Source organism: Chelmon rostratus, chromosome 10 (genome assembly GCF_017976325.1).
Source record: "Chelmon rostratus isolate fCheRos1 chromosome 10, fCheRos1.pri, whole genome shotgun sequence".
In the NCBI taxonomy this organism is placed as follows: Eukaryota; Metazoa; Chordata; class Actinopteri; order Chaetodontiformes; family Chaetodontidae; genus Chelmon; species Chelmon rostratus.
This window is the reverse complement of record NC_055667.1, coordinates 4,794,479-4,816,884: the sequence shown is the minus strand read 5'-3', so window position 1 is coordinate 4,816,884 and position 22,406 is coordinate 4,794,479. Positions and strand designations below refer to the sequence as shown.

The window sequence follows — 22,406 nt, the reverse complement described above, 5'->3', positions numbered from 1 at the left end:
TTTTGCGAGCAGCTCTGCCCATCAAGCTCGACTGGAATCTTTAACTCAGATACACTCAGCCAAAATCTTAACCATGATCTTAACTACAGTGGACGGGATGTGTCGTGGGGACATATGTGCTGAAAGCAGCGCATTCATCCACGCTGGACTTTGGGTTGGTGCACATTCAGTGAATTGATGCGTTCAAGCTGAAAAGCCACAATGACTCACAGCTCTTCATACAGTGCATCACTTTCTCATTTAATTTACTGCTTTAAGACTATTGCCACTCATCAAGTGAAGTCATCAAAGACATGCTCAGCGGGTGTTTTATTCATGCACGCTGGAGGAATAGTGGATGGAAAGAATATATGAGTCTGACTGTGATGAATGACAGTTCTCCTTTCTGGTTTATCAGTGATATCCTGAACGGTTCGGCAGTGTGCGTTTACCGGATGGAGGATGTGGTCCGGGCTTTCAAGGGAAACTTCCTGCATAAGGAGGGACCGCAGTATAAGTGGGCAGAGTTTACAGGCAAGGTGCCCTACCCACGACCAGGAACGGTAAATTAATACTCAAAACTTTCTGGTTTGACTTTTAATTAGTAATCACCTTTACAACCTCGTGAGCAGACTGTTTTACAGAAGTAAACATGCACATTCATAGCTACACTAAGTATTGAATGAACACTTCTCACTGTCTTCCAAACAATCTTCTCATTTTCTTCTCCTCCCTGTTTTTTTATTCCTCCGTCTCTCAGTGTCCCAGCAGTACATATGGAAGTTACAGCTCGACCAGAGAGTATCCTGACGACGTCATCTTCTTCAGCAGGACTCACCCGCTGCTGCAGGTTCATCTGATATTTCACTTTATTTGATTACACCAATCGAATTAGATTGCGGTGGGGTAAAGCCTTCTCTCCCTCTCTCTCTTTTTGTCTGAATTCTTAAGTGAGATAAAGAAATAAAATGTGCTGACTGGGACACCAGTTGAACACTGAGAACATATGTCAGTGATGAACAATGTGATTCAACAAATTCTATTATAAAATTCAAAACCTAAACCGGGGCTTCTCAAAGTTCGGACCTCAGTCCGTGTCAGTCCGGACCCAGCCCGTGTTATCAGTATGTTTGAAGTGTTAATTTTCTATTGATCCATTAATTGTAAGTGATGTTGATTATACAGTATAGTTGGAGATCATTCACAGCGATCCTGTGCCCAGATGAATGTGGTCAGAAAAAAAATCTCAGTTACAGAATATGTCTAATTTCCTATAGTACACAATTTCTACGCCTAGTGTAATTGTAGTTGTAAGAATATGCCTGAGTCGGAGATAAATATGGACTAACTGTCTGAGCCTTGCCTAATCACAAGAGATGTGACCTTAATTGATTGATCATTCCTGACATTTAGGCAGTAAGCTTTAAAACCCCTGTTCTAAACTTTCGCACTGTTTCAGGAGCATGTGCTGCCGCTGGGAGAGCGCCCCCTACTGGTCAGAGTGGGTGTTCACTACAAGTTCAGCAAACTGCTGGTGGACAGAGTGGAGGCCGTGGACGGCACCTACGATGTCCTGTTCATCGGCACAGGTAGAGCGTGTGTGATGGACCTTTTCTCTTTTTTTTTGAGGGTGTAGGATTATAGGATTCACAATAAAACATTCATTTCCATTCATTTTTTTCTGCAGACTCAGGCCTCGTGCTGAAGGCCATTCATCTGCCCAGAGAACATGGTCAGAGTCAGGAAGTCACTCTGGAGCAGCTACAGGTCTTTCAGGTACAGCAGAAACTTTATGTCATCTCTTAACCAGGGATTTTTGCATATTTTAGCCCATTTATTATAAACATGTGAAGTTGCATCACAGCTAATCACTCTGCAAATAGTTGTTGTGTTTCAGATACATCAGACTATTCAAACTTGATCTAACTGTTACATTATTGTGAAGAGATAATGCAGCACAGACTTTTCAAACCAGTCTGCCCTTACGACTGCATTAACACACGACAAAAATAAATGCAAACAGGATGTCCACTGTGATAAATGAGTTTCACTGAACAGCCTACTGTTTATACCATATGGAAATGAATTGAAACCAATTGCTTAAACAGTCTGAAACTCGACAGCATGTTTTTCTGACATTGGAAATTTTCAGCAATAATGTAAAACATGCTTGGTTTTGTTTATTTAAGAAGACAAGAAACTGGCAGAAACACTGGTATGCTCCTTTTAATTTGACTGCACAGAGGAAACAGTTGGATTCAGCATAATCATGAACTACACACATATGTCCTGTGTACTGTCACACGTGAAATAGTAAACTTTCATCAGCTTTCATCCAAAGGTTGTTACCAAGACTGTAAATACAGCCAGCACAAAGGCACTGCAGCTGCAGATGCTTATCATGTTAGACAACCACAGTTCACAATATTCACAGTTCAATATTAGTTCCACTGGAGGCTCGGATTCAAAATGCAAGAAAAACTCTGTATTCACTAATGTGGTTGCGATTTCTGAAAAAGGTCAGGGCATGTTTTTGTCCTGCTCTCCATTGTAAAGGCTGTGCTTTGTGAAACCCTTTTAAAGTGACATAGAAACATCTGATTACCAGACTGTAAGATCAGTTCTCTGAATTATTTAAAACTGTTGTGGTTTGCAGCCGCACCCAAAGGTTTTCAGACAAATTCCTTATTTATTCCTCCTGATTCATTATGTATTGACCCTCTCTTTTTATCTGTCTATCCATCTATCTATCTATCTATCTATCTATCTATCTATCTATCTATCTGTCTGTCTGTCTATCTATCTATCTATCTATCTATCTATCTGTCTATCTATCTATCTATCTATCTATCTATCTATCTGAGTGACAGTTACTTTTTCTGTATGTGTGTTCTCAGTTTTCATTTCTCTCTCTTCCTCACAGCACAAATCACCTGTGACAGCCATGGCACTCTCAAAGAAAAAGGTAACAGATGAGAGAGAGAGACAGAAAGTCATTTTCAAACTTCCAAACTCTCCTACACACACACACACACACACACACACACACACACACGGACATGCACAACATCACACTTATCACTCATCTCTCCACCTTGTATCTCCAAGGACAGCTTCATCACCAGTTGCTATGGTTACCCTACCTCAGTCGGAACAATAATGAAGATATGCCACACACTCACACATATGCACACACACAGTAATACACTTTGCATTATTAAAATAGGTTTCATGAAAAAAATCTAAAGCCAGCTCACACAACCAGATACAGACACACACACACACAGACATCAAGATTATAAAAAGCAAGCATTGCCATGCTTCTCTCTTATACACACACACAGACACACACTCCCCGTGGCCACGCACTGACATTGCTACAGTATGAGTAAGATGTGTGACTCAGAGTAAGGGTGAACCTGATTTAGCTGTTGACCGTCAGCGTGTCTGTTTTACGGAAGCAAAGTGAATGCCTTCTTTCTTGGCCTTCCCTCATTTAGTACTTTCCCACTTCCATTCCATTCCCGTCTCTATTTCTATCTTTCATCCCCCCTCTCCATTCCTCCATCTCCAGCAGTGGTTGTTTGTGGGCTCCAGGGAAGGTGTGTCCCAACTGGGCCTGTACCAGTGTGAGCTGTATGGGCAGGCCTGCGCCGAGTGCTGCCTGGCCAGAGATCCCTACTGCACCTGGGACGGACACGCCTGCAGCCCCTACATGCCCACCGTACGCAGGTAAGGACAGCATGTTACGCGTGTTCATCCAAATAACACTAATCTGATTATGTTGGCTATCCCTCACAAGTTTAATTTTTTTTCACTTAACTCTGAATAGCAAAGGACAAACACATGGAATTGATCTTCTCTGAATAAGATTCCAACCACATTTGTTGATATGTTGAAATGTGGCTCACATTACATCTGATTTCTGATCTCATTACATTTTTTGCATTTTTTTCACTTGACCAACAGGATTCCATTACAAAGTATAACAAACGGGCATATTTCCATTACATTTGCCAAGGATCATGTTTTGGTGATGCTCTGACCTTTTTTGTAGTGCCACCATCATCAGCATCAGACATAATTTCCACTTTGTACAATATCCAATAGTGCAGAAGGCAGAATGCTGAGCAAATTGATGCTCCCAAGTGGATTAAACCTTTTTTTTACATCAAACACTTCTACATTATAGGGTGTGACGAGCATTGCAGCCTCTTGAGCGACTGGCAATTTTTACTTCTTTGTTTACTATATTTTTGTGTCTTTTTCTCACAGGAGGAATGCTCGTCACTTAGGGGAGGATGAGGATCCACTAACTCAGTGTGTCAGACAGGGAGGTGAGCAGCTTTTTTGCTGTAAAGTGTTGGTTCATTCATCAGTTCTTACAGATACAATTACTGTGGTGTGACCTTTGGCCAGCAGTGACTGTGACACTTGAGTTTTAACAATGCCTTTGCTACAGTGGGTTTTATTTTAAGTATCACTGCATATTGTACATGTGTTTTTTGTTCGTTTTTTTTAGTAAGCTTGCAGTTTTTATCCTCACAGTCTTATTTGTGAATAGTACAGGGTGTAATGTTTTGGTGCACATATACATGTGGATGAAATATGCATGCAGCATATGCAAAGTAAGAGCATTCAAATCTTGTTTATATGGCCCCAAAATTACAAGCATATGATTGAATGTGTGATAAGGGAGCTTTATAATCGGCACAGCATATGACACCTTCAATCCATCAAACCTCAATTCAGATAAAGAAAAACCCCACACACTAAATGCAAATGTAAATTTTCTTTTGAAAAGGCAAAAATATAAAATCATTAATAAATTAATGAAAAAATACCAAAAAGGAGAGAGGCAGAAGCAGAAAATAATTCTCTGCAAAAAAATAAAGCAGATGAAGTAAACATTTAACAGAAGCCAGATGATTAACCTTTCACATGTTTTCCTCACTTTCATTCAGCTGGGCTGCAGGTGGAGGCGGAGCAGAGGGTGATGATGGTTGCTGAGGGCAACAGCACCTACCTGGAGTGTCTGCCCCGATCCAGACATGCTGCTGTTACCTGGTACAAACAGGCTGGAGAGAACAGTCCTGAACTAAACCAGGTACACTCACACACACACACATCATCCACAAGGCCCTCATCATCAATTTATGGACACTACCTGACTGACAAATATAAACACAGTATTCTGTATTCACCTGATCTCCAGGTGGTAACAGGTGACCAGCTGGTGGTGATTGAGCGGGGCATCCTGATTCGTCAAGCTGAGCTGTCTCATGGCGGCGTCTACCACTGCCAGGTGGAGGAGCATGGTTACCACTGGACCGCCGTCACCGTCCGCCTCGCTGTCTGGAGCCCCTCAGCCAATCGCCTCCTTGCTTCCTGGTCCAGCTCATCCTATCAGAGCGCAGGAAACCAGCCCTGGTACGAGGATGTGATGGCACTGATTCACCCAGGAAACCTCGGCCAGCACTGCCGGGCGCTGGGATACCGCCCCCCGCGCAACCACCGTCGCCACGGTGACATCATGGTGGAGCCAAACAAGGAGAAAGAGAGGGGGGAGAGGCACAAGCACGGGGGAGGAAGAGGAGGAGGAGGAGGGGGAGGAAGAGCAGCGGGGAGGAAGAGCAGGAGCAAGCCGCAGCAGAGGGCACCGAGGAGCACTTGAATCCGTTGCAGTACAGGAGGGCGGATTTTCATTGACTTAAACACACGCACACACATACATACATTTATGTTAATGTCCACACTATGACACACACACACATACACACACTCACACACACACTTAACTTATACACTGAGACAGACATATACTGTATGTACAGAGACTACAACATGTGCATGCACTTATCTACAAACAAAAAAATGCATCCTTTCATTATCGTGACAAACTTTCAAACCAAGCTACACACAAACAACAGAAGTATGTACAGGAGGGTGTGAACAGCGAAGACTGTTGGACCTGGACTAAAGACTTGTGTATAAAGAAGCTAAAGTAGAATACCGTAGGTTGCACAGCATGTTGAATGAAGGACGATGGGCTTGTCCAGATCTCTCAGTTTTACTGACTCTGTGCCGTGACAAGGACATGGGAGAGGATTTGGAGCGTTTACAGAGGGAAAAAAAAGTCTCGTTCCAAAAGTGAATATCGAACATTTGAAAAATCACTCAACCCTTCTGAAGAGAGTGCTGCCGTCAAGGACCGTACTGGCTTTGCATGTCCTTGCCCATTAATTACAAGTCACATCCACACTGCCAATTATTCTCCAAAGCAAAACAGATGTTTTCAGATTGATTTCCATTTCAGTACACTTTGTAAATCATCTTACAGAAACTTGCAAAATGCTTAGATATGTAATCCATCACAGTGAACAATACGTTGCCTTTTCTTTTTCAAAGTCATCTTATTGCAGCTGCAAGCAGCATTTTCCAAACTTTACTGTGTACTGCGTTTAGATTTCACGGACACTCCATCCTTGGCCTTCGTGGATTTGAGGTTCAACCACTCAAAAGCTTCTGACTGACAAGCTCTGTTGTTGTAAATGTGAAAGCAAGAAGACAAGCATAGAAAACACAGTGAAAAGGATTTGTCTGCTGTGCTGCAGCCAGTCTCAATGTCGGAGCACCTTTGAACACATCAACAGAGACCGTTCGTGAAACAGCAGCTAAACTTAGACAAGATAGAAAGAAGTTTGAATATTCCCTGCGATAGAGGTCATGTCAATCTGAAAACTTTTTTTTTGGAAAATAATAAGCAGTTATGTTTAATTAATGGGCTTTGAGAAGGTAATTATTTACTGTAGGTTGTAAATAGCAGTATATAGCACTGATGAGTTTCCGGCATCTTTTTGCCCAAATGGATAAACACCAACAATTCACCTACTGTGAGACTCTCGTTCGTTTCCTCGGATAGGTGGGGTCTGACCACAGGATGGCTGACCGCGACCACAAAGATGAAAGGCACAGAAAAGCACGGCGACAGCTTTGATGAGGTTACAGATCTACTTTCCCAGGACGCTGCAGCCGCACAGACACTGCAGGAGAGGTTTCCATTATGTTCTCCTCAAGGTTTATAAACGTTAGCTGGTATGGTTCACAGACATATCTGGCACTGATTTCATGCCACGCAACAGAGAGCTTAGTATAGGTGTGGGAAAAATTGTTGGAGCTGTTGTGTTTTCTAACGTCAGAGAAAATGCTCCGTCCTATTTTGAGTGTTGGTTTAGTTTGCCTGGAGTCCCACATGAAGATGGTGTACAGATTTAGGAAATATGTTACTGTAGATTTACTGTTATGTATGACAAAAGTAACATCTGCACATCAACTCCAGTTTGCAGAGAAATATACACATTTTCATTTTTGCTTCTTGGTTTTCTGGAAAAATGTGTTTAGCTGCTGTAAGTTAGGGCACAATCCAGTAACTCAAAAAAAAGATCTTTAAATTTCCTCTTGACATTCATAACTGAGGGTTTTAAATGGTTTTAATGAGTCTAACCATATGCAGGGTCATTATTACCAGACATTTTGGGCAAAACACAATTACTAGTATATAAAATCTGTTTTACTTCCAGCAAGAAGTAAACATTTTTAAAGTAAGTAAATAAAAATTTTGAGGCTGTGTATCTATTGGACAAAAATATGTTTCTACTGTAAGTCTCTTTGCAAAAATGCATTCAAAAAACATTTTTCACCAGTGTTTGATAGCGCATGGACAAGAAAACGCGATTCGAAGAGGACCGAACAATGAACTGAACTGCCAAGAGACTCTGTACAGATCATGCATGTTTCTCAACCTATGGCTCAGGACCCAAATGGAGCCATTGGTGACTTTGAGTAGGTGCCAGCCCAACTAAAGAGGTGGAGTAATGTATTGCTGCCAGCTCCTAAAGACATCTGGCTGTAAATTTTGAAGCAGGCCCGATGTGTAATAAAGAAGCCTTTATTACACAAAGCTGGAACTTGAGAAAGTGTGAAATGGGACTGGTGTGAAGTGGACTCTGGCCTGTGGGATGTGAGCGACTTCAGCGACTTTGCAAGGCAGTAAATCGTGATTTGTTCTTAATGTTAAAATGTTAAACTTGTTCCACCTCTATTTAACTTTATTCTAAGTGGTATTTATTTGTTCAATCTGGAGTGAAACTGCTGGTTTCAGAAGTTGTTAGGTCAGATTTTTTTTTATGCTTAAAGCTCTTCATCAACCAATTCAACCACGATGTCTCACAAACTGGACGCTTATGTAATGTGTGTCTCTCTTTGTATGCATGAACTGTATATTTGTGCCCACACACTGAAGTCTGCACAGTACTTTTCTCCCTTTTTTATGCAAGATTTCCGATTGCTACCATCTGCTTCTGTTGATGCACCTTCCCACTCCTACCTGCGGACATTCAAATCAGTCCTGCCTGCGATCATAGTTACGTCGTTCAGGATCTGGACCATCCTGCAGGCATTTGAAAGTAAAATCTGCTTTGGCTTGAGGTAGTAGGAAATAAAAGTGTATTTAAAATGTCATTATTGGTTTGTCTGTTTCTCCGATAGTCTATCCCCGAACAGCGAATACAAACCCAGTGTTGAAACGTGTGCGGTAGGTTACACATCACACTGCATTAGAGATAAAAATATGTAGAGTTACTGATGTTTGAAAGATTTATGCTGGAGAATGGAGTGGGAGAAAGAGAAAGCAAGACAGACTAAATTAAAACTGGACTGGAAGGAGATGCATTTACATGGATGGTTAAATCCAATAATACCAACCTCTCATATTTTCATATATTTAATTTCATCCCACCATGATGATGATGCTGAGCATGCGGCCCCGCCTATATTAGAGTAAATATATCCCATGCAGGATCCCGCATGATCCCAGTCCCTTTGCACTGCTGGTTGTATTCCTGTATGTGTGTGTGTGTGTGTGTGTGTGTGTGTGTGTGTGAGTGAGTGCCTGTACAGTATGCATCTTGTGTCTTTGTGTGTGTTTGACATGAGTGGGATCAGAGTGAGGGGAGCTGAAACGAAGGTCAGAGACCAAGCCAGTAAATCTGTCAAACGGAGAACTCTGAGACACTTTTGATGCTGTAAGAAAAATAAACCAGAGCGTCTGAGAGCGGAGAGAGCCCGCAGAAAATTAACATGGGCCCGGCTCTTTGGCTTCTTGGCTTCGGCCACATGAAAGCGCTCACCAGCACCGAGCTGCTTCTTGAGTGTGTGTGTTTGAGCAAACGGAGAAAGGGAGCCTGTGGAGGAGCGCGTGGCGCCGAGTGACTGTTGAGTGTGTTAGTGTCCGGTCGAGCTTCGCCTTAAAGACGAAAGGGTGTGTGGGCGAGCGCGGCTCTATGATCCAAGTGAGATCCGAATGTGGTGTGTTTTCAGACCGCCGTCAAATATGACACTGAGGCCATAACAAGTAAACATAGTGTGAGAGCAGGAGGGTTTAATGGCGTTAACTGATGACTGTGAGTCACTGTGTGAGCGCATAAAATAAAAAGCTCATATGTCAAGGCTGTCCTGTCTTTGTCGAAAACCTGTCTGTTCGTCTTCGAAGCTAAACAAACAATCTGTAATTCGAGTCGTACAACCTACATACTGTCTGTAAGTTCCTCAAAACATGAAGGACACACAAACTCTGGCCTTGCTAATAGCTAGTTGATGTTATACTTACTAGCCTCTTTAAACTTAAACTTAAGAGATAAATGGATGTTCATGAGTGTAGTAAGACATGAGCACCTTGTTACTTTAACCAAGAAAAAATGGCAGGTATTTTGTCAGCATTCAGAACAAGATATGCTACGAGCGTTAGCCGCTAACGCGCCGACAAAGCCTTGTGGAAGCTGTGTAGTGTTAATGCTAGCAAAGTAATGTCTGTTATGTCTTTGTCATAATGTTAAGGGGTAGAGTATAGCGACTATCATCCACTACAACGGTGAATACAAATCTATTTTTATCGATTTTGGGAAGTTTTTGATGAACAGGATGCGCCATTCTGTCGTCAGTGCAGTGAAGCTACCGCCAGCAGCTGATTAGCTTAGCTTAGCACACAGCCTTGGCAAAAACAGAGAATGAAGCTGGCATGATGAGCTATTCCTTCACAAATAGACACTTTTCAGAGAGACAGAAAAAGAAACCTCACAGGGGCTAGTGGCTGGTGATTTCAGCTCTCTGTCTGCATCCAAAACCAATGACATGACAGCGAGTAGCATCATGCCGCTGAGTGGAACATGCTGTGAAATACTGACATGTTGTGCTAGCCAGAAAGCAGGTAAACAAAGCTTGTTTTTTTTTTCTTTTTATCTCAAACCCCCCATTTTCTTGTGAGAAGATGCCAACTTTGATTCCATCTCGCTGCCACTTTAAGAGTTTCTATTTTGTCTCTGCTCTCCCAGAAGCATGCATCAAATCCAACAACCTCGAAAAATATGAAAATAATCAAGCTCGTATATGTACTGCTTGTGGACATCGTGTGTATATGAGTGTGTAATGTGTGTCTATTTGTGTCAGATCCAAACACCGCACGAGTAGGAGGCAGAACTCCTGCGAGACGTTTTTATGGTGGACCGTTTTAAACATTTAGTGTTTCCCTCAAAGACGTGGAGCAGAGCTGCTCCTCATTCATTACAGCGGCCTCATGTGTTTCACTCTGTTATGCCGTATTTACATCTCAGTGTCAATATTCGCCTCTTGCGATTTTCCAGAAGGACTTCTTTGCAGATGGAACGAGACTGTCTCCAGATAATCTCCCCTCACGTGCTGAGACTTTGTTTCACTTTGTGTAAATATGTAGAAATGTCTGCTTTCAAAGGAGCGTGCTTGTGTTTTGTAGATTATTGTGCCAATGAGACATATATCCAGATACTGAGCTCCATACAAAGATGCAAATGTGCAGTAGATATAACATACAACACTGTCAAGTGAAAACCATGTTGATGTATTACAAGCTTTTTAGTTAAGATGAAGTTTTTTATGCTCTTTCATGGGTTGTGATGATTCTCCTGCTTTTCAACTCATACAAACCTTTAAAAGCCCAGTGGCTCATCTTAAAAACGTATTGTCATCAAGCTTTAAAACAAGCACGCACACCGTTGTGCCTGAAAATGACCTGAAATGCACAGTCAAATGTACGATCCCGGTCTCTTCTCAGAGGTAACTCTGTGCAGTTTATTATCAGAAAGTCAGCATCAGTCTAAATGAAAGAGAACCAAATTTACAAAGACACAAACAAAAAATGTTATTCTTCTCTTTTGCAAAATGAGCAGTTGTTGTTGCAGTGGTATTGGAGTGTTAAAATGATTTACAAAGGTAGAGTCATGAGGCTTTGTGCTTTTAAACAAAGTCTAGTTTGTCATGTTGAGTGAAGATTCGGCCTGAGGTAATCCCAGATAATGTAAACCCTCTCAGGCCCCACTGCTTTTACGTCTTGGAGATACACAGCTTTCAGCGAAGCTTTTCATATTCAACATTTATCTTTTGAAGACGCACATGCAAATCAGCGCACAGTTATATTACAGGGATTCATTCCAGTCCAGCTGCATTATTTCTCTTGCACGCTGTCCATCACCGGCTTCATTCCAAAACAGTAACATACCACACAATACCAAACCACCACCAGTCTCTGCCAAAGCGACCACATACAGTACTTTCTCATTAAACGCTCGGCAACCGGTATGCTCTGCTGGAAATGTGATGGGTGAACGGCACATTCCAATCGAGCCAGATACCCAGCAGCCTTTGCTTCAGTTGCTGTTTCCAAACCCGTGGGGTAACAAGGGGACAGCAGTACTTCATTGTATTCTGCAGTGTGCGCATAATGTCATGCATGCATGCGAGTTTTGAAGCTTGACAGGCTCTGGTCAGCGATGGCAACTGTGGCTTTTTATTACTGCTGAGATTCACTTTGTAAGCTTAATAATGGACAAGAATCTCTTTGAGGAAACGACTGGACTCATAGTGTTCCAGTCTGAGAAACAGGATATCACAGCAGAACAGAAAACCTCGCATTAAAGATAAATTAGTACATTGTAGTGCTGTGTTTTGTACGGAATGAGACATTCCTTCTCCACTGCGATACCAATTATGTTGGACAGACTCCTTATACTGTAATATAGCCAAAGGGTACCACCTAGCCTTGCACAGTAGACCTCATTTCAATAAATAGACTTTTGGACTGATTAGTGTCAACTTACCAATTGAGGCCATGCAAAACATATTAAATACTGTCTGGAGGGGAATTTTTAGAAAACGCTATTTTTGTTTTGACATGTGAGCCGTGGAAACTAGTTCTGAACACTGACTGCGACTATTCATCATTCCACATGCTCATCACAGACACTTTTAGACACAAACATTTGGATGTTTTGTGTGTGCTGAGAAAATCCTGCCTAGGAAGAAAATGAGAAAGTTGAGTTTTCAAAATGTCTGTACCCAGTGAGCAAGTAATGAGAACACAGATGCCAAAATCCTTCAGGAGCACGAGGTCATTTGGGTGTTTCCTCACCTGATGACATTGCAGTGTCAGTATGGTGATAGTTTGGTTGAATCCTATCTACCTTGTTACTCTCAATCTCTTGATTATCTCAATAACACCCTCAATTCATCTTCATGTACAGTATGGTGGTAGGCTGAGATGGGTTTGGGCATACAAGCAATTAAACAGCAATCCACAGCCACAGTTTCAACAGCTGCCTCCGGACACGTACTCCTGTTCCAAAATGACAGATTAACTTCACCAAACCGCCTCCGGACTGAGATTTGAGCCCTAGGAGACACCAATGTGATGGTATAACACCTATACTTTACAGGAGCGGAGGCTCAAAGTGGCTTTATATTTAGTGGCATTTTGTGTTCCCTCCAGATGACTCAATAAAAACATACAGCATGGTTGGAACGTGCACCGAACAACAAAACAGAGCTTCAGAACACTTCAGCATAGCCAACCAGCACTCAGGCGGAGACACTTTTGGCATTTGCCACACAGAGTGACTCATCTACCCATTTGATTTTTTTTCCCAGGGCCCACTCAACCAGAAAGTCTTCTTTTCACCGGTTTGCTCATAAAAGTGCCTTTTAGGTGTAATAAGAGGTTTGTGCACTTGGCCACAGTATCCCTTTCAGTGAAGTTCTCATGCTGGATTAAACTTCATGCTTAAGATTTAATTTTACAGCCAGCTGCCTCAGTTTTCTGTGACTCTCAAACTAATTCCGCTGCACATTTGAGGACATCGTGGTGGTTCAACATACACATATTTCTGCAGATGCCTGTATTTGATGATTTTCCTTCCCTCCAACTTGATGCCGCTGGGTCTTCAGGTTGGATCGTCCAGTCTTCTGCTGAAGACTGTCTTGGTTTTGGAAACACCTGTAGTAACTTTCCCAGTGCTGCCATCAGGGATATTTTCAGAAAACCAATTTTCCATTTAAAATGAGCTTAGTTTGGTATTGGTACATACCACTTTGTCTGAGGAAAGCAAGTTCTGCTGAAATATTGATGTATATTTATAACAAAAAACTGCATAGGAGTTCAAAGTGTGTGGCTTTGCCTTTGGGCCTTGTCATACTGTAAATCCCTTTGTCTGCCATTTGAGGGCAACCTCCTGTGTCGTGAGTTGATGAGGAGCACCTGAACGCAGCATTGATTTTGTCTTATGTGAGGATTATCTGTATGATTTGAGGAGGAGGAGCACGTTCAGCTCAAGTCCTCTGAAGAGCACGGTCGACCTGCCCCTGAACTGAGATGCAATTAATATTTGTGATTTATGGGCCCTCACTGTCATTTTGGTTGCCAATGTGCAACACGCAGTCTCCAGCTTTCATTATGGAGAAACCACATTTGTTTGAAGGCACGTGCTTTCACTTTGCTTTGTAACCCTCATTTTCCTAAATGTTGCCTTTCTTGTGGCAGTTACTTGTCAGTTAAAATAGCTTCCCTCTGACAGTAATCGCTGCAAAAAGAAAAATAAATTCTGGTGAGGGTCACAGTGGTTATTGAGTGTTCTATTAGGAAACTCTGGAAACCATTGGCTTATTTCTGAAGTCTAATTGTCTCTAGGTAAATCGCTCTGGCTTTGATGTTGAGGCACAAAAGGAGAGGCAACAAATGGGACAAAACAGCCAAATCCCCACCGAGGTTGAGGGAGCAGCTGGCCTGGATTGGAGGGAATAGATTAGAAATTTTACGAGATCTTTAGATGTGGCAGCAGTGTGGTTTTGAGTCCTCTCTCCTCCTCTGCAACAGTGTTTGTCATTTCTTGCCACATTCAGTGGTTTAAAAAGCCACAGACGCTGGCCTGGCTTGCACTGCCAAAACCTTTGATTTCAGCCCCCTCTCCAGTCTGTTCAATTTAAATAATTTCAAACCCGTTTACCAAATCCATCAGTGGTTTATGAGGCAAAACAAGAGCAGCAGTTGCACAGCTAGTTTAAATAGACACAACTGTGTGAAATTGCAGCTTTTGACACAGGAAACTGACTTGACTGAAATCTAGAACTGATGGGCATAACAAAACATTACTGTGAGGTGATTTTGTGAGCATGATGTCACAAGAAGGGATTTTATCCGAATAAATTAAAGCATTATTATTCCCAAAATTGTGTGATATTGTTTAGTAGTCTGTTGCAAATACAAAGAATTTACTTGTCAGTCTGTACAGTAGTTCACTGATTTTGCATTTAATTTAAATTTTGTTCAGTTTATTTGAGAATCTTTGTTTTGCCTGATTATCATAGTTCCGGAAAATAACAGCTCACTAAGAAGCTGAGCGTAAGGCTGCTGTGTGTTGTGGTATCATTAGCTGTGGTGGAATGTTAGCTTAATTAACTCAAGTTCTGCAGTTATATGACTTTGAGGTACTTGTACTTGAGTCTTTTTTTTCCCCCTTTTCATGCTACTTTCTACTTCTATTCCTCTACATTTCTCAGAGAAGCATTTTCAGCCTTCTTTTTAACTTTTAAGATTTTTGCATCCTAAAGACACAAAGAGCTCATAAAATGTGATGTTTTGCTATAAATCAAACTACACAACAGTATTCAAGCAGAACTGAGAGGTCAGACTCAGCTGCATGCCTACAACTGTCTCAGGGTCAGTGTTTAGTTCAAGGACCTTTCAGGCTCACCTGCCAACACAGCTGGGTGCTAAACCTTCATCGTCCTGTGTCTTTGTGCATCAGGATACTCTGCTTCTATGCATTATGAAGTCACCAATATGCAACTTGTATTCTTGTGTTGGAGGAGATATTGCCTGAGGGGCTGTGGTGTTTGTCTCCATCTGTGGGAGAACACAGATACATGCAGGATGAACCGTGATGGTGTGGACAGAGACGAGCAAAGTTACACAACTGTAAAACGCAGGAATTAAATGTTGCTCAGCAGGAAGCAGCAATGCTATAGGCATATTTAGGTCTGTTTTGAATACAAATGAACAAAGTGACCATAGGGTGAGGGTGAAATTTGTTTCTACTAATTTCAATAAATCTGTTACTCACTGATATAATGCTGTGTCAATAGAAAAGAGCTGTCATCATTAAAATTTGAACTATGTCGCTGGAAACCCTTTTATTAGTTGCACGGCGGAACTATTCTGTTGAGCTTCGCGGGGAAGGATTTTCGTATCGGACTCGATTGCTTCTCAACATTTTTCTGATTTGAAACTACACTGGTGAGTGTTTTCTCCATTAAATTATGCTTTCGACGCTATTGTATGACCTCACCAATAGAAAAATACAAGTTTTACAGTCAGTTATCATTTATCATGTGACAGTGTGAGACAATAAAAACGAGCTGTGATAACATTGTGATTGGAAGGCCTGGACAGCTAACGTTAGCGTTAGCCAGCTAACACCATTCAACAACATTAGCCGTTGACAGCGAGCTAGTAAGGCGGCTAATGACAACAGTACATCAACTTCCTCAACGCTGACTAACAGTTCTGGTGTCTTCTTTGTTTCTTTGTACCTGTTTGTCTGTTACGGAGCGTAGTCTTTGTCCAGGAATTATATTCAACGTTCACGGGCGTTGTTTGGATAAAGTGTTGAGAATGCAAGATAGTGTTAGCTCTAGTTTAGATTGGTGTCTAAGCTAGTGCTAAGCTAAGCAACCTAATATTACGTCATGTCACACTTATGGGAAAACAATTGTAATCCATAGGTGGCAAGTTTGTCCCATACAACAGCTGTTATTATGAATCAGTAATCGTGGTCACAATGACATTAATAGGGTACAAGAGCATACAGCTATTAGATTATTAGCTGAAGTTACAGTCTTCATATTAACACACCTGGGCTATGATCTCAGCCTCAAATCTGAAGGCTGAGGATAAACGGTAGCATTGAAATCATTAACTGCAGCATTGAAACGTTGTTGGGTAAAACCCACACCACAGTCCCTTTCTCAGATTTACAGTTTCCAGTTTTCTTGAACGCTTCTCTTCTCAAGCCACTGTTTTCTCAATTACTGTTGTTTTAAAGAGGGATTTAGCATCTGTAAGCAGGGGTCTGGGTAGGTTTGTGCTACATGGCATCAACTATGAGATAATAAGTACACAGTAATGTACAGTTTCTGCTGTGGTAGCTCTCCTTTTCATATCTCTGGTTCTGCTATTAGACTATTGACGTTGTTGCAAAGCATTGAGGAGGACTGCTTTATTGCAAACTCAAACTGACCTTGGCTTTGCACGTATGAAGTTTACTTGATTAAACAAAGAAAGCCATAAAAAAATGCACTGTTTTGATATCAATAGCCAAACCCAGGTATTGTATTGGCACTGGTCTGCTATTGAAAATCTTCAAATGATACCCAACCATAGTAAGCAGTGGTACATGGTCAAATCCTTTTGACAAATGGTAGCACTCTAATTGGATTATGCATTAAATATGAATTAAAATGCTCCTCACAAATTTTCTAACAAATCTTTCTTCACCAGCAGGTGGAGGGATGAGTCTCTCCCCTGTGATTGGCACAGAAGTGCCAGAAACCGCTAACGGGGTTGTGACACCCGTCCCTTCAGAGAATGGCCCTCACGTTCCCGTCTCGGTGAAATGCGGAGGGAGCAGGGTGCCCTGTCCTGGGGAGGTGTCAGAGGACAGAGCCCCTGGATACACAGAGAACCATGTAGGTGTGGAAACCCCAGTTTATGATGGCGATGGTCACTTGGAGACAAAGGTGTACAATAATGAGAGAACATCTAGTTTATTGTCACACAACTATCATGTGACAGACCCCTCCCTCACCACCGCCACATGTACAGGAGACTCAGAATCAGGCTCCAAAGATACAGACATTCCTGAGGCCTCTCAGGCTGTTGAGCCTCCAGGTGCAGCTCTGCTGTGGGACTCAGCGCGGCAATCACACTCCAAAGACTCATCTCAGCGAGGAGGCCCTATCCCCACATACAGACAGCAGACGGAGGCAGAGACCGTAGGTGGAGGCACTGACAGCCGAGAGGAGGAGGGGGAGGAGGAGGATGGAGAGAAGGAGAAACAGGATGAGGAGGATGATGAGAAGAATGAAAAAAAGTGGATTCATCAGCGTGCAGGAGGGAGAACAGAGGTGGAGGTGAGTGGACAGTAGGATTATTTTCAGTTTGATTAGATTATGTGTACCAGAGAGAGTGCAGGGCATCATGGGAAGGTTAACAGTCAATAGATGTAAATGAGCACGAGCTGAACGAAAGGAAGTGCAAATAAATGTTGTAGAGCTGTCAGGACTTCCCGGCCTGCTTTGAAATAGACTCTCTGCTGAGACATCAGTACAAAGAAGGAAATGATTATAAACACCAAGAAAAATGTGCAGCTACTGGGCCTGTGTCATAATTTGTTAGTGTGATTTAATAAGCCGTTTAACTTTTTTACTTCCTCTTCTGCTCCATTCTTTGTCCACCCTCTCTCCTACTTTTTAGTCTTCACGACACTACTCCTCCTCAGCACCTGGTCCTAGCACCTCGTCCTCTTCCTCTCCTCCACCTCCTCTTCTGCCCTCAGATGAGATCCCCTGCCCTCCCCACGTCATGGCCCAGGTCTGGGTACGCAACGTCCGCGGAATGCAGGACAGCAAGAGCTTGGACGAAATAAGCCAAGCGTGTGGAGGTAAACCTAAAAGGTCTTTCAGTAAAGCCATAACAGAAACAGAAACAGAAAAAGTATTGGAAATTGTGACTCTATTAAGTAAGACCTCCATATTTAAATAGGTCAATAATTACTGCCAGTGGTTTACAACTTTATGCAGCTGGTTTTGGCGTATTCTACACAGGTGGTTCAGGGGTCCGGGGAGGCGGCAGAGGTGGCCAGTCAGAGGGCCGACGGGCCACAATCTCCTCCGCCCTGGAGCTAGAGGGGACGGTCAGCCATGAAGGAGACCTGACTAATTTCATCACCAAGAACCTGGAGCAGAAAATCAAAATGAGCTCCAAGCCCAGTCTGGACTGCAGCGACTGTGAGTATGGAGCTGAGGCAAACTTCACAAGATTTCATTTAAACAGATAAAGTGAATTTTCATCTTTTATCATTTAAAGTCATGACCCAGTTTGTTGATGTTTCACTTTGTATTTTAAAGTGAACTTAAATTTAGTCCTGAAGTTGAGAGGATTTAGACTTCCTGTAGGTGTGTGTCTGTGTGCGCACAGAGACGTAGACTTATATCGTTGTTTGCATCAGAGAGAGTGTATTTATACAGTATGCATGTCTTTATCTGTTGATGTGTTCATTGCTGTGTTATATTTGACGTGCAGAAGAAATGTGTCTACAATATGTCCTGATGTTTAGGAGATATAGTGCCTACAGTGCATCCATAGAGGTTGCTTTCATAACTGTGTTACATTTGAGGGCCACAAGTCTCCAATAGAAGAACTGGTGTTGGAAGAAGTGTCTGAAATTACATTTCAGCACGTTAATAGCATTTATTGGCAGTGGTGCTGAAACTGCAGTGCAAGGTGTCTGACTTGCAGTCAGATTCACAGCCAATTTTTCCCTGCAGAGGCAAACAGACGCAGTCAGCCACTACTCATTATTTATGCATAACTTTGGTCATGTCCAAACCGTAAGAAGTAATAAAGAGTGGATGCAATATCTTAAGCAAATCAATTGCTGCGTCTGCTGTTTTATGATGTACTGATGGATGCGTACATGAGTCATCTAGAACTCAGCAGTGTTACAAGGCAGCAGAATAGTCTGGGCAAATTGTACTTCATTTATTTCACTTATTTTAAAACAGTTTTTTTTATCTTGTTATTACTTATGTTCTTGATCATACAGTGCATTTTAATGTGATTACAATGGATACAATAGATATTTGCAATGGAGATTTGTGTGCACAGTCTTTAATTCCTTTCTGTTTAGAGTAGTTTTGTACCAACCCCCTCTTGCTTCATGGTAGCATTTAGAAGCTCTGAAAACGTGATTATATGTAACATATGTAAGTGAAGATAATCATTAAGTCATTTTTTCATCATCATCATTTGACATGCTGGCTGAATATATGTATAAAAAAGACTTTTCAAGGCAAATGTGTGAAACTGATACCAGAAAGATGAGGAGATATATCAGTTCAGTTAGGAGGTCCACTGTGGGCTCATTATAGCTTTGGCTGAAGAATACTGAAGTGTTGACATGGCAACGGAAACTCTACAAATTGCACATCTTTATCAGTTAAGTCTCGAACATTTATGAACATTTGTGGTATGTAAGCACCTCATCCAGGTTTCTGAACTGCTTCTCCTATCTGCTGAGACATCTGCCTGACATGAGGGACGTAGCAGTTAGTAAGACAAACAAACAATGGCAGCAGCAACGACAGAAAAAGCATCAAAATGTGGATCGGAGCCTTTTTGATAGCTATCGGACCCTACTGTTGATATTGCAACAGTCTTTGAGTTTTTCTGTTGTTCTTCAGCTTTTACAGTTGACACTAGCAAAGACTGGGTTGAGAACCACTGCTTCAGGAACGCTCAAATCAGTCATAGTGTGGTTTGATTTGAAACACATGGAGAAACCTCCCCTTAAACAAGAACATTTGGTTAATTGATTCCTAACCAGCTTCATCATCAGAGTCCTCTGGGTGACATTTTTAGATGAATAATTAAAATGTGATGAAGACACTTCGCCCTCATCCTCTTCACCTTCTCACTTTTTCCTGGCTGATTTTATTGGCCTCATACTGTGTTTTAACAAGGCAGCAGAGACTTAAACCCACATAAATTGAAGCAGATAGAGCCATTTCAGAAAAATCACATCATCTCTAGTTCAGCAGGTTGATTTAGTACAGTCTGTCTGTTAGCAGCCATCTGTCTTGTCAAATTTTCCAGGAGAAAGACTCTGAACTGCTGCCCTTCACTCAGAGAAAACCCCCTCTGGATTAGAGCGTCAGCTAAACTGGCCACTCAATTTAAACACAGGAGCACAGTCAATACGCCCTCTGTGGCTGCTCACTCCCTCTACCTGCTGATTCGATTAGGATGGATGACTCACAGACTTTGTTTAGACTGGAGGGATTTATAACTGAGGTCCTACTGCAGCCCGACAGGAACCAGCTTCAGAGATGGAATCCTGTTTCTTTTTTTGGGTCCACTGCCCACATGTGTTTTCTGTACTGCCAAGATTTAATGACTCGAGCCACAAGTGCTCTTTTAATTAAGCGCCATAATTTGTTTAAATCTGTGCAGGCAGTCTTTTTCAAAGAGCAGGTGTTTCTTTAAATGGGAATAATGCTTCAGCTTGCACTGGTGTATAATTTGTGTGTCATTTTGTCTATTTTTCCCTTTTAACACAACTTTTTGAGGCAGTCAGTTTTAGCTAGCTCAGTGCCTGTTGGTGATTTCCATCAATCTCTGCCTTTCTCTGACTGTCTGGGTGGTGTGTATGAGTGTGTGTGTGTGGTTGTGAAATAATGTATGAGTTGTCAATCAATTTAAAAAATAATTATCGACAATTTTGACGGTTCACCACTTGTTCTTAATCAATCTATTTCATATTATGCATCTAATTTCATAATTATTTCTTACCAGCGGACTGCTCTGGTCCCATCTACCGAAGCAGGGGATTGTCACGGAGACCAGCAGACATCCCTCCCATTGATCCTGCTGTCCTGTTGGATCTTCAGAGACACACCCAGGAAGTGGCGCACAGTGTGGAGATGATGATGCGGAGCCTCAACGGGACCATCCAGAACGTGAGTCTTAAAGCTCTCTTACCTTTTCTTCAGCAGCATCTTTTGTTTCTGTCTGTGTCACAGATCGATCTCTGTCTGTTCATCCAGATGACAGCTCTGAGTGTGGGCTACATCCAGACCTACAGAGACTCAGTGGACAGCCTGGGAGAGTCTGTGGACATGAGTATAAAGGTGACACTGTGTGTGTGTGTCTTTGTGTGTGTCTTTGTGTGGTAAAAAAAAAAAAACAAACCTAAAGATCAAGTTGAGTTGTTCCAACAGGACACATGAATCATAACCTTTCACTTCTAAATGGATTACAGATATATGATAGCTGAAGTTTTTCTTTCAGTTTGTCCAAATTCGATCTTTTCGACATCCCCTTGAACACACATATTAGCTTTATTTGTTGGATATCGTGTCATAACCATTTTATGAATGTGCCATTTTACATGAATACAGGCTGAAAACAGGCTCTTGGACTCGGTAGAAAGGCAACATAAGCAAAAGCATTTTTAGGGTCACCCGCTTTGTTTAGAAAAGAAAAACGTTTTACGCAGTGGGCAACTCTATCCTAGTTTTTATTATTGTCATGTTCCCATCATTTCACCCACTTCTGATTTGGCCGCAGCTTTTATACTGCTTCCTTATATTTCTGCTCCTGTAGGGTATGTACACACTGATGGCTCGCTGCGAGGAGTTGGATCGTTCCATGCAACCCATACACACCTTGGCTGCACAGATCCGTGACATCAAACGCACCCTGGATGCCCTGGAGGCCATCTGCAAGTAAACCCACCTGTCTAGCACGAAAACACATCCCAGCTGCAAAGCATATGACCGAGCGAGGCTGTCTGCAAGTAAACTCACCCTTCTGCAGGTAGCACACACACACTGCAGCCACGATTAAGCGCACCTCTGGATTCCTGGAACCATTGCTACTAGGCATGCTGGATGATTGGCGCTCATAGTCCCTCCGCTTGTTCATCATTTGAAGATGACTATGTTTGTGTTGTGAGATTGAATTGGTCTCGTTTTGCTCCCGGGGCTGAGCTTCCTCTTCCCTTTTTTTTTTTTTTGTTGTTGTCTTCTTTTTTTTTTTTTTAAAGCAACCTCACTTTCTCTAATGAAGTTGAAACTAAATGTCACTAATTGAACCGTTTTGGAGACATGTGGTCAAGTGCCCCGAGCACACATACATGTGCACACACACACACACACACACACACACACACACACACACACACACACACACACAGTCCTTGAAGATGCATGGGTAGACACCCCTCTCCATG

At 42.1% G+C, this 22,406-nt stretch overlaps 2 protein-coding genes across 3 annotated transcripts in view; both read left to right on the top strand.

Moving 5' to 3' along the window:
- The window catches only part of sema3h (sema domain, immunoglobulin domain (Ig), short basic domain, secreted, (semaphorin) 3H), a 53,964-nt gene extending 45,465 nt beyond the window's left edge, over positions 1–8,499 (top strand). The window contains exons 10-18 of one of the 2 annotated variants that reach the window (XM_041945821.1): positions 398–542; positions 740–829; positions 1,439–1,568; positions 1,667–1,755; positions 2,903–2,944; positions 3,557–3,711; positions 4,255–4,316; positions 4,944–5,086; positions 5,195–8,499. In XM_041945821.1, the coding sequence (XP_041801755.1) occupies positions 398–542; positions 740–829; positions 1,439–1,568; positions 1,667–1,755; positions 2,903–2,944; positions 3,557–3,711; positions 4,255–4,316; positions 4,944–5,086; positions 5,195–5,653 (1,315 nt within the window). In that variant the 3' untranslated portion in view covers positions 5,654–8,499. Of the gene's footprint in view, positions 1–397; positions 543–739; positions 830–1,438; positions 1,569–1,666; positions 1,756–2,902; positions 2,945–3,553; positions 3,712–4,254; positions 4,317–4,943; positions 5,087–5,194 lie in introns of both variants that reach the window. The other variant, XM_041945820.1, reaches the window with a different exon arrangement.
- Positions 8,500–15,572: 7,073 nt separating this feature from the next.
- Positions 15,573–22,170, top strand: borcs6 (BLOC-1 related complex subunit 6). Its single transcript, XM_041946496.1, has 7 exons — positions 15,573–15,631; positions 16,895–17,526; positions 17,870–18,056; positions 18,220–18,402; positions 20,969–21,132; positions 21,220–21,303; positions 21,779–22,170. Exons 2-7 carry the CDS (start codon positions 16,906–16,908, stop codon positions 21,902–21,904), a joined length of 1,365 nt encoding a protein of 454 aa, XP_041802430.1. The 5' UTR covers positions 15,573–15,631; positions 16,895–16,905; the 3' UTR covers positions 21,905–22,170.
- The last annotated feature ends 236 nt before the right edge of the window (positions 22,171–22,406 follow it).

Bases quoted from the DNA above. Each gene is read 5' to 3' on its own strand.
- borcs6 (XM_041946496.1), top strand. From the start codon at position 16,906: ATGAGTCTCTCCCCTGTGATTGGCACAGAAGTGCCAGAAACCGCTAAC. The intron at 17,527-17,869 runs GTGAGTGGACAG...CCTACTTTTTAG, and splicing joins GAGGGAGAACAGAGGTGGAG to TCTTCACGACACTACTCCTC. The intron at 18,403-20,968 runs GTGAGTATGGAG...ATTTCTTACCAG, and splicing joins CAGTCTGGACTGCAGCGACT to CGGACTGCTCTGGTCCCATC.